Below are 16988 nucleotides of genomic sequence, written 5' to 3'. Positions count from 1 at the left end.
GGAGATAATTGAAAATACTGGCCCTGTAACTAATTTAAAGGTGTTTTTCTTAACAGTTCTCATTGGTTCTCATATATAGAGCATGTCTTATCCTTTAAGAGCATTTTTAACCCAACAGCAGGAGATGAACTGTGTTTTTTAAAATTATATTTCAAGAACATTTTTTTGATTCTTTGATGCCCTTTGAGGACCACTGACATTTTCATTGATTAAAGAGAGGAGAATGACAATAAGCAAGCAGTGTAATAGGCTCAGATTTAATTCAATATCCACACAATAGCGTAATCTCCTTGATCCACCCCCATCCACTGGTTTCATTTTCTTGTTCGAGAGTTTTTTAAAAGCACCACCTCACCAACAAAACAGCCTTTATAATTACTCCAATCCAAACTATCTCACAGTTATTTACCAGCTACGTTTCTGTCACAGGTTTGTGTTGGCAAACAGCTCATGTATGATTTGAATTGTTCACCTTCTCCTTGATTGAAATGACAGAACAATCAAACTGGTTGTGCACCATATTTCTTGTCACACCGAATCACTCTTGTGTTTATCCTCTCACATTTTCTTCTGGTACACCAAGCTTTATCACTGTTTGTCCACCAGAGTGAGTGTCCAATGTAGATAATATTTATATTTTCCTCTGATCCACCTGTAGGCTTTATTGCCTGGTGAGGCAAGAAAAAAAAGAGAAAACATTTTTCAAGTAGCCTACTTGCACCAACTTGAAGCAATATGAAGCATGTTTGTTTCCATGACTATCATCTCTGAGATATTATTGAGAACTGGCTGCTAAAATTCACAACTCTCAATTGTAAGTAACAAGTACATTTTATCCATTCATCTTTTTTTACAGGCTGTTAATAGCATAGTTATTACAAGACAGAATGTATGAGATGATGTTTACGAAGTTCTTGTCCTCTCATTTACTACTCCCCATATAACTGACACTCAATAGTTATTAACTTACTCGTTAATATAGCCTATATAAACACATCACCTTTACGTTTCAGGGAAATGGGCTGCGAAAGTCCTTCCTTCGCGTAAACCTTTGAATTTGAGTTGACAAGCTTGAGGGGTGACATTTTTCATCATTGCAAGTAACACAGCCTGACTTGCTCTATGTGCTTTGCTCAAGAGCATGTGCTGAACAACAAAATGATCTCAATGATGAAACATCCCTCATAATTGCCAGATACATCTCTGTTGACAGCTTGTTTTGTTTAACGATCAAAGCTTATGGGCATGTTACTTATTTCCTTGCTGTGAAACACCAGAGCAGATGATAAAGATGTTCGTGTACATCCTGGATGTAATGTTCTCTACCATTTCACATACAGTTTATGCCTACCTGATTTGAAGTCCAACATAATTATTTTACACATCTGCTGCTTATATTGTCGAGTATTGCAACAATAAATGTTTGTGATCAATTTTTACTTCAGTGCGTTCCACATACCAACATTGTGTTTATATACTACTTAATTGTTTTCCCAATTAGACTGGCCAGGATTACGTGGACATAGGACTCCGGCAACAGAGACCAGGGTTCACATCCTGAGTCCTGTGCAGTTATGTTTAGATAACACACTTTTGGATAAACAATGGCAAACTGCTGAACTTTTTCAGTGTCAGTAGTATTGACATTTTTGCAACGTGCCAAAAATATTAAAATAGTTTTGAGAGAAAGTGTAATTCTGTCAGAATTACATTTCCTTCCTTATTTGTTGTTGCAAATTAGTAGTAAAAGTAATTTATAGGAGACAAGGTTTCTACATACAGACATCTGCAGATGAGTACAGAACACTTATATCTAGATGAATCATGTTTCCTGTAATTTAAGATATGAAGTACGTGATTTTTAAAGAGTTTATTGGCAAAATGGATAAAAAATGGATTTGAAACCAAAAGTCACCATCTGCAGATGGTGACTTTTTTGTTTGAGTACAATCAACTTATCCGGGTTTACAGTGTGTACAATCTGCAATCCAAATGTAAACCAACCACCACTAATTCAGTACCATACAGTATCCAAAAATGCAATGTTGACTGATATTACTCAGCACTGACTGTAAAACAGATCTACATTATATATTAGTAATAATTACCTTGAAACCAAACATTTTAAGGTAAAGATAAGTCAGTATCTGAATTGATCTATTATTCATATGGACAAATAATTAGTTGAACTCATAAAAAGAGACAAACATCATATTGTCTTTTAATGGTAGGAAAATAACTTTATAGTCCCTCAGTCATCAATTAAGTTTTAAATAATCAACTTCAATCAACAAGATATCACACTTGCTTAAAGTAAAGCAAGTGGTAAGTTGTAGCATGGCCCCAAAATGCATTTCTCCCTGTGGAGATGGTTTCTAAATGTTACACCTGTCCCCAGTCAGGTGAGAGTCACAGGTCAGTGTGTAGTGGACCTCGAAGCCACCATTCTTGGCACCACAGGTCAAGCTGTGTGTCCCCTGCCTCAGGTACCAAACACATGATCCTAGACGGTCGTCATAGGTTACGTCCTTATCCCAGACCTCAACCTTCAAACCAAAGTGTGTATCCACCTTTATGAAAAAAACAAAACAGTTGAAATAAAATTACCCTTCAAATGCTGAATTGAAAATTGTCCTGAGTAACAAGAACAGTCATCTAAATTCAGATTATTTGTACACAGAGATATGATAGGAGTACTTCAAGCAGTCAAAATATTGAGCCACTTGAATAGGTTAAACAACGGAGACCACAGACTCATTAGGAAAGTGTTTATTGAGCTAACACATCAGGCGAGAACAAAGTTAATTTTCTCAAAAACACATCACCTTCATGTTCCAGGGAAATTGGCTGAGAAAATCCTTCCTTCACTAAACGTTTGAATGTGAGTCGACAAGCTTGAGGAGTGACATTTTTCATCACTGCAATTAATGCCACTTGACTGGCTCTCTGTGCTTTGTTCAAAAGCTCCTCAAGAGCATGTGCTGAACAACAAAATGATCTCAATGATGAAACATCCCTCATAATTGCCAGATACATCTCTGTTGACAGCTTGTTTTGTTTAACGATCAAAGCTTATGGGCATGTTACTTATTTCCTTGCTGTGAAACACCAGAGCAGATGATAAAGATGTTCGTGTACATCCTGGATATGATGTTCTCTACCATTTCACATACAGTTTATGCCTACCTGATTTGAAGTCCAACATAATTATCTTACACATCTGCTGCTTATATTGTCGAGTATTGGTTGCCAGGATTACGCGGACATAGGACTCCGGCAACAGAGACCAGGGTTCACATCCTGAGTCCTGTGCAGTTATGTTTAGATAACAACACACTTTGGAAAATGTTAATGAAAGATTTGATTTTGGATAAACAATGGCAAACTGCTGAACTTTTTCAGTGTCAGTAGTATTGACATTTTTGCAACGTGCCAAAAATATTAAAATAGTTTTGAGAGAAAGTGTAATTCTGCCAGAATTACATTTCCTTCCTTATTTGTTGTTGCAAATTAGTAGTAAAGGTAATTTATAGGAGACAAGGTTTCTACATACAGACATCTGCAGATGAGTACAGAACACTTATATCTAGATGAATCATGTTTCCTGTAATTTAAGATATGAAGTACGTGATTTTTAAAGAGTTTATTGGCAAACTGGACAAAAAGGGATTTAAGTCACCATTTGTACAATCTGCAATCCAAATGTAAACCAACCACCACTAATTCAGTACCATACAGTATCCAAAAATGCAATGTTGACTGATATTACACAGCACTGACTGTAAAACAGATCTACATTATATTTTTAGTAATAATTACCTTGAAATCAAACATTTTTAGGTAAAGATAAGTCAGTATCTGAATTGATCCATTATTCATATGGACAAATAATTAATTGAACACATAAATTGAAGGCATGAAAAGAGAAAACATCATATTGTCTTTTAATGGTAGGAAAATAACTTTATAGTCCCTCAGTCATCAATTAAGTGTTGAATAATCAACTTCAATCAACAAGATATCACACTTGCTTAAAGTAAAGCAAGTGGTAAGTTGTAGCGTGGCCCCAAAATGCATTTCTCACTGTCGAGATGGTTTGTAAATGTTACACCTGTCCCCAGTCAGGTGAGAGTCACAGGTCAGTGTGTACTGGACCTCGAAGCCACCATTCTTGGCACCACCATTCGGGGCAGGACAGGTGAAGCTGTGTGTCCCCTGCCTCAGGTTTCTCATACATGATCCTAGAATGTCGTCAGCCTGTGGAGGAGGGCCATCCGCATCCCAGACCTCAACTTTCAAACTCAAGTGTGTATCCACCTTTTAAGAAACAAATAAAATAATAAGTAATAAGAAATTAGAGTAATGAGAACAATCAGATTAATTCACAATGTTTGTACACATAGATGTGATCGAATCTCTCCACAGATTCAAGCAGCAACCCCTGGGTCTAAAAAATGAAGCCAGCACTTGAATAACCACTTTAGGTTGGCTCCAAAAATGAGTCAATCCCGAGAGACCCCCATGTTAAAATGTCTAACTGAGTATAGGCATAGCCATTGCTGACACTGACTTAAGTGACATTATAAGGCAATTTATCAGACTGTGTAGCTTTTTTTCACATGATGCTGTAGTACTCCCAAACACCTGTTGACAGAGGTATGGAGAAGATTTACTGACCTTGCCCAGATTGTAACGAGCGTTCCACCTAGGGTTGTTTGACCTGATCCAATTAGTCCTGTGGTGGATGGAACCGTACCACATCTTGGCATATCTGAGAATTAGAGAAAAAAAAAGAATAATTAAATGAGACTTCTTCTCAGACAAAATGTCACAGTGTTAATGGGCCCAAACGCACCCCTCAGTGACACCAACTGGATCTCCTTTTAGATTCCAGGCTCGGACGAGGGTCACCACCAGTGTTCCTCTTGAGGCCTGTCGAGGACAGCAGTTGGGTGCCAGGTTGGGAGTGTTCCCCCCACAACTTGGCTCTCGGTGTGAGTTTCTCTCAGCGCTGTCTGCTAAGTACTGCTCAATGGCCGCCTTCATCCCTGCCTTCTTTGGCTCATTTGGCACCAGCTCGTATATTGGTCTGATGGAGTACCCAACAACATCTGGGTGGTCCTTGAGGGATTTTAGCCAGTTCACATAGCCCAGGGAGTCATTACGAGTGAGTGAAAACTCCCCTGACCAAAAACTGCCTCCCACCACCTCTGTGTAATGTTGGTGGAGACCAGAGCTGAATGAGGTGGAGGTGTCCCTGTTCTGTAGGACATTGGTGCAAGACTTATGGCTACTGGATAAGCTTAGCTTCCCCAGGCCTACAGAGACACCCAATGATAAGCAGGAGTGCACCTGGAGGATAGGAGGAGAAATAACATGTTATTTATGACTAATGGCAGACAGCGCTTGTGTTTTATCAGCAAAACACCAAATGAGGGAATATCTTTTGGAAGAACGGTGTTCATCCCCCAGCAGAGTGACACTCACTTGGAGATATCATGGGATCTATAAATTACATATAATGTACAGTAACTGATTTATATCATTGTTTCTTTGAATGTACTCAACTCAAAAATATTTTCTTTCTTTTAAGACATTGCACAAAAATGTCATATCGGAAAGAGCTCGTAGTACCCTGTTAACTCACTACAACACTGCACTGCCACTTTGCAGGTTTAACTGTGGTTCCTAAAATCTCAAAAAATAGATTAGGGTGTTCAAGGTACTTTTACTTGAATTTAATTTAATTTAAAGAGACCCATCATTCCTCCATCAGCAGCACTTGGTGACAGCGGCAAGGAAAAACCTAGGTGGGAAGTAGGTAATTATTGTAATGAGTGTTATTGCTATGCTTCTCTGAGCTGCTGTAACCAAGTGCCTGCTCATGAGGAAATGTTGGGTCTCTGTAAATGTAAAAGTACGACCAGACCTGCTCTATGTGAGATAACTTCTACTGTGATTTGGTGCTATATAAAATAAAATAAATTGAGCAAACATTGGATGTTAGTGCATGTGGTGTGTGTACAAACATGCAGTTTGGTTATTGTGTACTACTAACCCCACTTGAGGAGAGCCCGTTTAGTGTGGACAAGCAGGTACGTGCAGCTGTGACTCGCCTGAGTCTGCCCCCAAGATGAACCTGAAACAAAGTACAATGTTGTTGAGACAAACAATTAATGATTATTGAGATTTATTTGTGAAATAAGGAAGTAAATATGGTGCGTGGGTGTCTTTTAACCTGGCGGACATAGTGTGTGCCGTAGGTATTTATGACTTCACTGTACTGATCCCTGGTGGAGGAGTTGTAGAAACTTGGCAGTCTCCACAAATCCTTCCTGAACTCAGAGCTGAGAGGTGGTGTGCTTGACACACGGTAACTACAGAAGATTCAAAGAGACACATTAGTTAATTATCTATGTATAAAAAACATAACTGAAAAATCAATACGACTGTGGTCATGCAGGGTTTTTTACACCTTACCTGTAATGGCTACAAGTGACCCTGTGTGTGCTGTAAGAGTAGCGATCCTCTTGTCTCCTTTCTGTAGCAAACTTATACGCAGATGAACGAGTTCCTCCAACATCCAGGCCGGCCGAAATAAACTTATCTAAATCCAGGCCAAACTAGAAAATAACAATCAATTTGATGTATCAACTATAATCACGATACTATACTATATTAAATATAATAATTTACTTGTAAAAACATTATTTATTTTCAAAATACTTTCAATTTAATATAGTGTTCTGTCAGCATTAGACTTGCAAATTGAAAAAAAAACATTATTTGAACTCAATTTAACAACATGATACTTCAAAATCTAATATCAGCTCTTTTGACAGAAACTGTAGTCTATGAAGATTTTTATTACTGCACAGTGGCTGCTTCGTCAAACCACGTTAAGGAAAAATATTCCATTGGTGATTGGATGTCAACAACAGCAGCAAATGTTTCCTACCTTCCAGTCTTCACTGTCCTGGGAGGTGTAAGTGTCAATCAGTGAGCTGTGGACACAAATTGGAGACTTATTATTAAAACTCTTTAATTACAGAAGTTGTTTTCTTTGAAATGTATATACATTTTTTAACTGTAATTATGTAATATCAGATAAATGTCAAAAATGTAGGACAGGTATACAGTGGCTGCATGAGTCTGTATAGTTAGACATTAAACACAAATGCTTATTAAAGGGGAGTGACTTCCTGAAACAACTTCATAAGTATTTATTGACCTACTTGAAGGCACTGGAATGAGATACTAAAATGATACCCCTTTCATTGATTATGATGCTGTATAATACAATACCTAACAGAGGTGTGTGCACTACTGTAGAGGTCAGCATTGCAGCGGCTGAATGAACGCCAGTCTACAGCAGAGACTGGCAGCTGAAAGTTAAGATGAGAACAGCATGGTTAGTATCTACATATGAAGTATGAGCAACTCTTTAAGATGCTGCAGAATATATAAGTCTGTGTTTGTTGATTTTAATTACTTTCTGCAGCATGTCGCCTTGAAGGGGGTTGGAGCAGAGAGTACAGGTGTCACTTGGAGTGAGGTAGGCCTTAATGTCAATCATGTAGGCTCCTTTTCGCTGCAGGGTGACCACATCAAAGCCCTCTCCCACCAGATTGTGACCTGGCACAAAAGGAGCAGACTCACACTGGCTGCGGTTCCCAATCTGACAGCAGAGAACAAGGGAGTGGTACGAGAGGAAGAGGAGGAGGCTCAGGTAGAGAGGGGGTGAGGATGAAATGGAGATCATGGCTGGAGGCAAAGAGACCCTGAAATATTTCAGAGAAAGACAGAGAGCAGAAAAGGAAATCAGTTAATGTGATTTCAGCTACACATAATTATTAATGCAGGCAACAAAAACTACAAATGTTTGTCTCCCCATCAGCATGTTGCAGGATAAAAACATGATTTTTTCCTCTTTATATTTAAATTTGCTATAATATCTTCTACCAACTGGAAAAAATTTTGGGCCATGAACATGATTTAGGCACAGCAGCCTTTAAATGACATTAACATTAAGATATATGTAGAATAAACAGTATTATAAAAGACTGCAGTCAAAAGCCTTTTCGGCATCTAATGAAACAGCAACTGCAGGATTAAATAAGGTCTTGGCGTAAAGGAAGGTGTGCATTAATTTTCGCATATTATCGCCAATTAATCTATTTTGGACAAAACCCACTTGCTCCTTATGTACAAGCCAGGGTAAGTAATTAATGTCACTGCTATTATTTTCCCAAGTATTTTTTGATCGACATTAGGTAACTGAATCGGTCTATAACTTCCACATTCAAATGGATCTTTATCTGGCTTAAGTAATAGAGTTATTATTGAGGTATTCATATTTTTAGGAAGTTCTCTGGGCAAGTACTTTCCCAGTTTTCTCACCCATTTCATAATTCATAACAATTGAAATGATTGCCTGAAAGAAAAATCTACTCCCGCACAGATTATTGATTGGTTGATACATTGCAGATTGGTATCATATAGTCATCATCTCAAACCACTACACTGACTTTGATTCAGCCGTTTAGAGCCTCAGAACAACATAATTATTTACAGTCACTGATATTTTTCCACTGATGTGAGTTTATGATTTATCAATCTAATGGAAGACATAATCATTCTCTGTAAAGATTTTTATCTGCAAGTTTTCTAAACTGATTTCAGCAAATACACCCAATCCCATGAATTTAACACACTTGATTTGTCTTATCTTATTATTAAAGTTACTTGCAGCTGGTAAGTTTAAATCATGCTCTGAATCCATTGCATTATGCAGAGGTGCGTATATGGTAAGTATTTTAACAATGGTATCTTCCTGCAAAAATGTTGCAAAGAGGTTACTACCTTTTCCAAATGTCCAAAATGTTGATGTTGCTGCTAGACCTTGAGTAATCAAAATTAGAACCAGCAGGAGAAGAGACTGTATTTATTTGATCAGAGACAAATGAGGAAGTAAGGAAAAAGAGGGTGAATAGCAAATAAAATGAGATAAGGATAGTAAAAATTAAGCAGAAATTAAATATTGATAAAACATTAAGGAAATGACCTTGAAGTAAATTATTGCTTTTGTGGCTTACCAAATATACAAATTATTAACCACTCGAGATTAGGTGTTGTAACCGACACACACTTGAGATATAAACTGTTCAGTGACTGAAATTATATTCATTAAATTATTATGCTCCTTGTGGCATAATAATGTTGTTGTCCATAATTCAAAATAACAATCATTCCAAGTTGAACTCAAATAAGACAGGGCAGGGCCTTTTCTCTTATTTAAATTTAAAACACTTAATATGGCATAATATATTAGCCCCTAATTGTTGACACCATAGCAACAGTTATAATAACAACATTCAATGGAACATTCAATTAACAAATTAAATACAAAAAATATACCAAATCAGACATCATGCAATCATATCACATCCCATTCATCGATATACATTCAACATCTAATTTTCCTGATTCCCATATACAAGCTACCAAGTCCATAATATAAGTGCCCTTAGTGGTGTTGGTTTAATTTCGACAGACTGTTCCTTGAGAAGTCAATTTAGTGTAATTGTAGTGTGAAACTGATTGTTGATTTAAGTGAGGATATGTGAAGGCTTTGGCAGATGTGTTTGTCCATGTACGTGAACATTGGTCTTAGTTTTAACCATAACACTACATACAATAGTGAATGAGAATTACCTCACATAGAGCTGCTATAGCAATTCATCATATATAGTTTGCTGCTTCGGAATTCAAGAAAGGTTTTTTCATGAGCCTGACCAATCTTTACCACTCTACTCCAAAGTAGGCAACAAACAGGGATTCAACAACCATTTGACTTGACTGGTCAGCAGTGCATCCTGTATCCTTTGGTGATCTAGCTAGCTCAAAGTGGCCTCTAAGTTATTTCTGAGCACCTACAAAATGAGTACCACTCCAGGCATGTAAGAAGTACTGCCCATCACTTTACTTGGGTTTGAAATGTGAGAAAAGGGTGGCAAATCAGAAGTTACAATAATTGGTAAGTCAACTATTTTCTGCTCCCCAACTCTTGATTGAAGGTGTCTGCAAAACACATACACACACACCTGATATTTTTTTCTTTAGAGACATATTGACAACAATTCATTGTTGTCCATTGACTTTACATTGAGTCAAGACGCCTCCTTGTCACTTCCATCTGTTAACAAATAACAAAAAAGGGTAAACATCTGCTGTGTGGTTTAATATAGTACCAACAGAGTGAAGAACCTAGAACTAAGTTTTCATAAGCTGCCAAACTGGAAAAATGAGCTTAGTTAATTAGATGTGAGCCATCGGGGAAACTGTGAGATCCTGATACTAAGTATGCCTACGTATGCAGCTGTAGTTGAGTTATAAGAATATGTAGATTGAATGCCCCCCCTGGAGGAAAGAAAGAGAAGAGACTGACGATAAGCAAGCCATGTAATAGGCCAAGATTTATTACAGTATGTGAAATGTACACAGTTTGAACCCCATGCTGACATGTAATATTTATATTTTCCTCTTATCCACCTGCAGGTTTTATTGCCTGGTGATGCAACAAAAAAGATTATATAGAAAAGGCGTGATTATGACACTGAAGGTGGACCAAATGGTTTACAGCAACAGCCCTGGTACCCCCTCAGCAACCTCCACACAGTGCCCTGAGGGATATGGTCATAAGCCTTCTCCAAGTCCAAAAAGCACAGTCCCTGCAAGAGTGAATAGTTGGTGTACTGTTCTGTACAATCTGCATTGTTAATTGACCAGAATCTCTTCAACACCCCAACATAAGGTTCCCTTAGGAGGCCAAGTAATGTGATTCCCCATAGCTGGAGCACACCCTCCAGGCTCCTTTTTTAACAATGGGACTCACCACCCAGATATGCCAGTCCACAAGCCATGTCCCTGAACATCATGTGACACTGAAGAAGCATGCCAACCAAAACACCCCAACAATGTCCAGGGTCTTCAGCATCTCCCGGGGGGCGAATCTACACCAGGAACTTTGTTAGGTTTACAGTAGATAACAAAATACTTTGCTAAGCACTAAAAGATTGTAGTTAAATGTTGATAAAGTGATTACCCTTTTCTGTATCAGTAGTATCAAAAAGTTAGCATTTTCTAATTGTGTTGAGATGTTTAGAAGTGTGATTCGAACAGTATTACATTTCCTGTAAAACTTCTTCGCTGTAGCAATTTTGTAGTAAATTCAATGAACATCATTTCTTGGAGACAAGGTTTCTACATAGAGACATCTGCTGGTGAGTGTAGAGTGCAGCACATTTATATCTAGATGAATCATGTTTCCTGTGATTTTAAAGATATGAAGCACATGCTTGTCAGTCTTTATTGGAAAGTCACCAGCTGGTCAATCTGCAATCCAAATGTAAACCAACCGACATTATTTCAGTGCCATTCAGTATCACACAAATGCAGTATTGACTTACATTACACAGCACTGACTAATTTTTTAGTGTTTACATAATGATTTGAATTATAGGGGTAAAACAGATCTACATTATATTTTTTGTAATAATTACCTTGAAACCAAACATTTTTATGTAAAAACAAGCCAGTATCTGAATTTACTCGTATTTATATGGTGAAATAATTGATTAACTCTAAAAAGCCATAAAAGAGAAAACATTATATGGTCTTTAAATTGTTGGAAATAAATGTATAATCCCTCAGTCATGAATAATGTGTTGTATGATCAACCTATAAGATATAAAACTTGATTAAAGTAAAGCGAGTGGCAAGTTGTCACATGGCCCCAAATTGCATTTCTCACTCTGGAGATGGCTTGTAATGATTACACCTGTCTCCAGTCAGGTGACGGTCACAGGTCAGTGTGTATCGGACCTCAAAGCCACCAACACTGGCACCACAGGTGAAGCTATGTGTCCCCTGGCTCACGTATCTCACACATGATCCTAGAAGTTTGTCAATGAAAAGGAAGTACTTTTCATCCCAGGCCTGAACCGTCAAATGCAAATGAGTATCCACCTTTAAGAAAAAAATAAATAATTAAAATAAAATTACAAATGCTGAGTTAAAGATCATTTTGAGTTATGAGAACAATCAGATTAATTCACAATGTTTGTACACATAGATGTGATCGAATCCCTCCACAGATTCAAGCAGCAACCTCTGGGTCTAAAAAATTAAGCCATTTGAATGGCCACTTTAGGTTGGCTCCAAAAATGAGTCAATCCCTAGAGACTCCCATGTTAAAATGTCCAACTTTATAGCTGAAATAAACATGTTTACCACCTGGTTTAAAAAACAGGTTTTGGTGTCAACAACTGTATTGAACACTGAATTTTGTTATAACTCACTCGTTTAAATTTTATTAAGGCTTAATGTTATGCATAATTAAAGATGTGTGGCAGCTCCCACAGGCAGGTCGTTACCATGGGTATAGGAATAGCCATAGCCATAGTTCTCGCTATTCTATTTTTTAGGCATAGACACCATTATTAAGCAGTAGACAGACAACATGGGAGAGAGAGGGGGTGACATGCAGCAAATGACCTCTAATCGAGATTTGTACCGGGGTCGGCTGCATACATGGCATACGTTCTAACCACTCGACCACCTGCGCGTCAGTTCTTGCTATTTTTAGTGTGTTTTCAGTTAATGAAAGTTATTATAGCATTTTAGACACTGAAAAAGTCAATTTGATTAGATGAAACATTTTGTTTTAATGCTTTTAAGCCTGTTTTTCACTAGCAGAAATTATCATTAGTATTATCACAGTTAGATACAGACTGTAAATGAACCATGCTAACCGGGCTAGCAGCTGGCGTTACGGTCAACGCCTACCACTTATCCAAATATGGTCACAAAATCCAAAAAGCAGACTGTCAAAATCCAAAAAGCAGACTGTCAAAATCCAAACTCAAGGCTTTAAAATGGGACTACACAAACAACTGGGTGACATCAACTTGGCTACACCAGTGATCAGTAGCCCCAGATGACCTTGGTGGTAATATGCCCTACCAGGTAAAACTGGACGAGTTTCAAGCTTGAATGATTTTGTGGGTGTACAACCCATGTCCACACTATTTTCCCTGTTGAACCACTAAATTTGGCTGCTACTTCAAACCCAAACCAGCCTATTTGCACCAACTTTTACCACAGTAGCCTACACAGGACATCCAGCAGTTTAAGACAAGTTACAGGAGAGGGACTTTCCATCACTTGTTGAAGTTGATTCTCCAACGTTGTTGGAGGAGTTCCACATAGTATAATCTAAATCAGGGTACCACAATGACACAGACTAAACTAAATTATTATTAATGTTATTGGTAGATATTTTCATAGAAGACATCAAAGACAAGCTAATGCATTATTGTGCATATTTTGGATAAAAACTGAATTGCTTCTTGTGCTGTTGTTTCTGCATTACCAGTCTGATAACTCCTGCTCACCTTTTGGTACCTGCTTATCTCTATGTATAGTTAAATGCTGCTGTTTGGTCTGCGTCCTCTGTGTGTAGTTATCAGGCGACGTTGGACAATGTGTTGCTTTGAAGGTTAAAATATAAAAATGGCCAACCGAGGACAACCAATTGCCCTGCCAACATGCATACTGTGGCACCATCTTGAATATGAGAGCTGCTTCAAACAGGTGCGTTACTAACAGGCATGTTAACTCTTAGAGTTCATATGATCCAGGTATACTCCCCCAACACATGTAAACAGAAATAGTGAGAGGATTTACTGACCATGCCAAAATCAATATGAGAATTCCACCAAGGGTCATTTGACTCGACAATATGAGTCTTGCGGTGCATTCCACTATACCACAGCTGCACATATCTGAGAATTAGAGAAAACAAGGAAAAATAAATAATAGAGACTATTTCAGACAAAACCACAAAGTGTTAAATGGTCTTTACTTTACACACCCATGAGTATTTCCAATGAAATCTCCTCTCAGATTCCAGGCTCGGATGATTGTCACCACCAGTCTTCCTCTCGAGGTCTGTGGCGGACAGCAGCTGGTGGGAGTGTGCCCCCCACAATTTGATTCTTGCGGTGATTTCCTCTCAGCGTTGTCTGCTAAGTACTGCTCAATGGCCGCCTTCATCCCAGCCTTCTTTGACTCATTTGGTACCAGCTTGTACATTGGTCTGAGGGAGTGCCAAACAATATCTGGGTGCTTCTTGAGGGATTTCAGCCAGTTCTTGTAGCACTGGGAGTTCTTATGAAGGAGTGAAAACTCTCCTGACCAAAAAGTGCCTCCTACCACCTCTGTGTGATGTTGGTGGAGACCAGAGCTGAACGAGGTGGAGAAGTCCCTGTTCTGTAGGACACTACGACAAGACTCATAGTTACCAGATAATGTCAGCTTCCCCAGGCCTACAGAGAGACCAAGTGATAAGCAGGAGTGTGCCTGGAAGACAGCAGGAGGAACATAACGTTATGTATGACCAATGGTGGATAGCGATTATGTTTTATCATCAAAACACCAAATGAGGGAATATGTTTTGGAAGAACGGCGTTCATCCCCCAGCAGAGTGACACTCATTTAGAGATATCATGGGATCTATAAATTATATATAATATACTGTAACTGATTTATATAATTGATTCTTCAAATGTACTCAACTAAAAAAAAAAAACTGCAGTGCACAAAAATGTGTGACACTGTCATATCTAAAAGAGCTCGTAGTACCTTTTTAGAGCCTCAGGCAGTATCATGGTCTTGGATAGCTTAGTTATGGAACTGAAGTGTCAGTGGTTCATGGTTGTGGACCCTGTGCCAGATTGGTTCTGCTTGATGCCCACACCTTCTATTATAATTAATATTATTATTATCATTATTATTATTATTATTTTATATCCTTTCAAGGGACTTTTAATTTAATTTAATTTAAAGAGACCCATCATTCCTCCATCAGCAGCACTTGGTGACAGCGGCAAGGAAAAACTCCCCTTTAACAGAAATAAACCTCAGTCAGAACTGGGCTCTAGGTGGGAAGTAGGTAGTTATTGTAATGAGTGTTATTGCTGTGCTTCTCTGAGCTGCTGTAACCAAGTGCCTGCTCATGAGGAAATGTTGGGTCTCTGTAAATGTAAAAGTACGACCAGACCTGCTTTATGTGAGATAACTTCTACTGTGATTTGGTGCTATATAAAATAAAATAAATTGAGCAAACATTGGATGTTAGTGCATGTGGTGTGTGTACAAACATGCAGTTTGGTTATTGTGTACTACTAACCCCACTTGAGGAGAGCCCGTTTAGTGTGGACAAACAGGTACGTACAGCTGTGACTCGCCTGAGTCTGCCCCCAAGATGAACCTGAAATGAAGTACAATGTTGTAGAGAAAAAAAAATTAGTTAGGGTTATTTATTTGTGAAATAAGGAAGTAAATATAGTGCGTATGTGTATTTTAACCTGGTGGACGTAGTGTGTGCCGTAGGTATTTATGACTTCACTGTACTGATCCCTGGTGGAGGAGTTGTAGAAACTTGGCAGTCTCCACAAATCCTTTCTGAACTCAGAGCTGAGAGGTGGTGTGCTTGACACACGGTAACTACAGAAGATTCAAAGAGACACAATAGTTAATTATCTATGTATAAAAAACATAACTGAAAAATCTATAATGTTGTAGTGATGTGGGGGTCTTGGCACCTTACCCGTAATGACTACAGCTGATCATCTGTAAGCTGAAGGAGTAGTGGTCCTCTTGTTTTCTTGCTGTACCAAATTTATACACAGATGAACGAGTTGCCCCAACATCCAGGCCAGCCGAAATAAACTTACTTAAACCCAGACCAACCTGGTTAAAACAAAAGACCAAACATTTTTTTCACATATGATCACCATGATACAGTGTTATAAATATTAATTAATTAATTTATAAAAACATTATTTATATAAAATACAATATTTTACAATATTAAATGTATTATTGTGTTCTGTCAGCATTAAGAAAATTATGTGAACTCTATTTAACAACATGGTACTTCAAAATCTAATATCAGCTCTTTTGACAGAAACTGTAGTTTAAGGTTTTGTACCACAACGTGGCTGCTTCTTCAAACCACGTTAAGGAAAAACACTCCAGTGGTGATTGGATGTCAAAACAGCAAACAAAAAAAAAAATTTCCTACCTTCCAGTCTTTACTCTCCTGGGAGGCGTAAGTGTCAGTCAGTGAGCTGTGGACACAAATTGGAAAACCATCATTAAAACTCTTTCATTACAGAAGTAATTTTTTGGATTTATATTCCCAATCGAACAGGAAATAGGAATTGAATTGTGTGATTTTCAACCATAGTTGTTTAAAAGGTGATAAATGTAAAAAATGTAGGACAGTGGCTGCATGAGTCTGTGTAGTTAGATAGTAAATACAAATGCTTATTGAAGGGGAGTGACTTCCTGACACAACTTCATAAGTATTTATTGACCTGCTTTAATGCACTGGGATGACATTATTAAAAATATCAAAATAAAATGATCACCCTTTCATTGATTATGATGCTGTATAATACAATACCTAACAGAGGTGTGTGAACTACTTTCGATGTCAGCTTTACAGCGGCTGAATGAACGCCAGTCCACTACAGATACTGGTAGCTGAAAATTAAGATGAGAACAGCATGGTTAGTATCTACATATGAAGTATGAGCAACTCTTTAAGATGCTGCAGGATATATAAGTCTGTGTTTGTTGATTTAAATTACTTTCTGCAGCTTGTTGCCTTGAAGGGGGTTGGAGCAGAGAGTACAGGTGCCTCTTTTAGTGAGGTAGGTCCTCACGTCAATCATGTAGGCTCCTTTTCGCTGCAGGGTGACCACATCAAAGCCCTCTCCCACCAGGTTGTGGCCCGGCACAAAAGGGACAGACTCACACTGGCTGCGGGTCCCAGTCTGACAGCAGAGAACAAAGGAGTGGTACGAGAGGAAGAAGAGGAGGCTCAGGTAGAGAGGGGGTGAGGATGAAATGGAGAACAT

At 38.2% G+C, this 16988-nt stretch overlaps 2 protein-coding genes across 2 annotated transcripts; both read right to left on the bottom strand.

Annotated features, from left to right (window-relative positions):
- Positions 1-2375: 2375 nt before the first annotated feature.
- LOC128377544 (perforin-1-like) lies at positions 2376-7762 on the bottom strand. Its single transcript, XM_053337501.1, has 9 exons — positions 7493-7762; positions 7306-7385; positions 6959-7004; positions 6481-6623; positions 6239-6377; positions 6059-6139; positions 4856-5352; positions 4678-4771; positions 2376-2570 (listed from the first exon to the last, which is right to left on the bottom strand). Exons 1-9 carry the CDS (start codon positions 7760-7762, stop codon positions 2376-2378), a joined length of 1545 nt encoding a protein of 514 aa, XP_053193476.1.
- A 4046-nt stretch (positions 7763-11808) lies between these two features.
- On the bottom strand, positions 11809-16988 carry LOC128365366 (perforin-1-like). The gene is made up of 9 exons (XM_053326076.1): positions 16719-16988; positions 16532-16611; positions 16148-16193; positions 15671-15813; positions 15429-15567; positions 15251-15331; positions 13934-14421; positions 13751-13844; positions 11809-12027 (listed from the first exon to the last, which is right to left on the bottom strand). The coding sequence occupies exons 1-9, from the start codon at positions 16986-16988 to the stop codon at positions 11809-11811; spliced, it is 1560 nt and encodes a 519-aa protein (XP_053182051.1).

Source organism: Scomber japonicus, chromosome 2 (genome assembly GCF_027409825.1).
Source record: "Scomber japonicus isolate fScoJap1 chromosome 2, fScoJap1.pri, whole genome shotgun sequence".
NCBI classification, from domain to species: Eukaryota; Metazoa; Chordata; class Actinopteri; order Scombriformes; family Scombridae; genus Scomber; species Scomber japonicus.
This window is presented reverse-complemented; position numbering and strand designations above follow the sequence as displayed.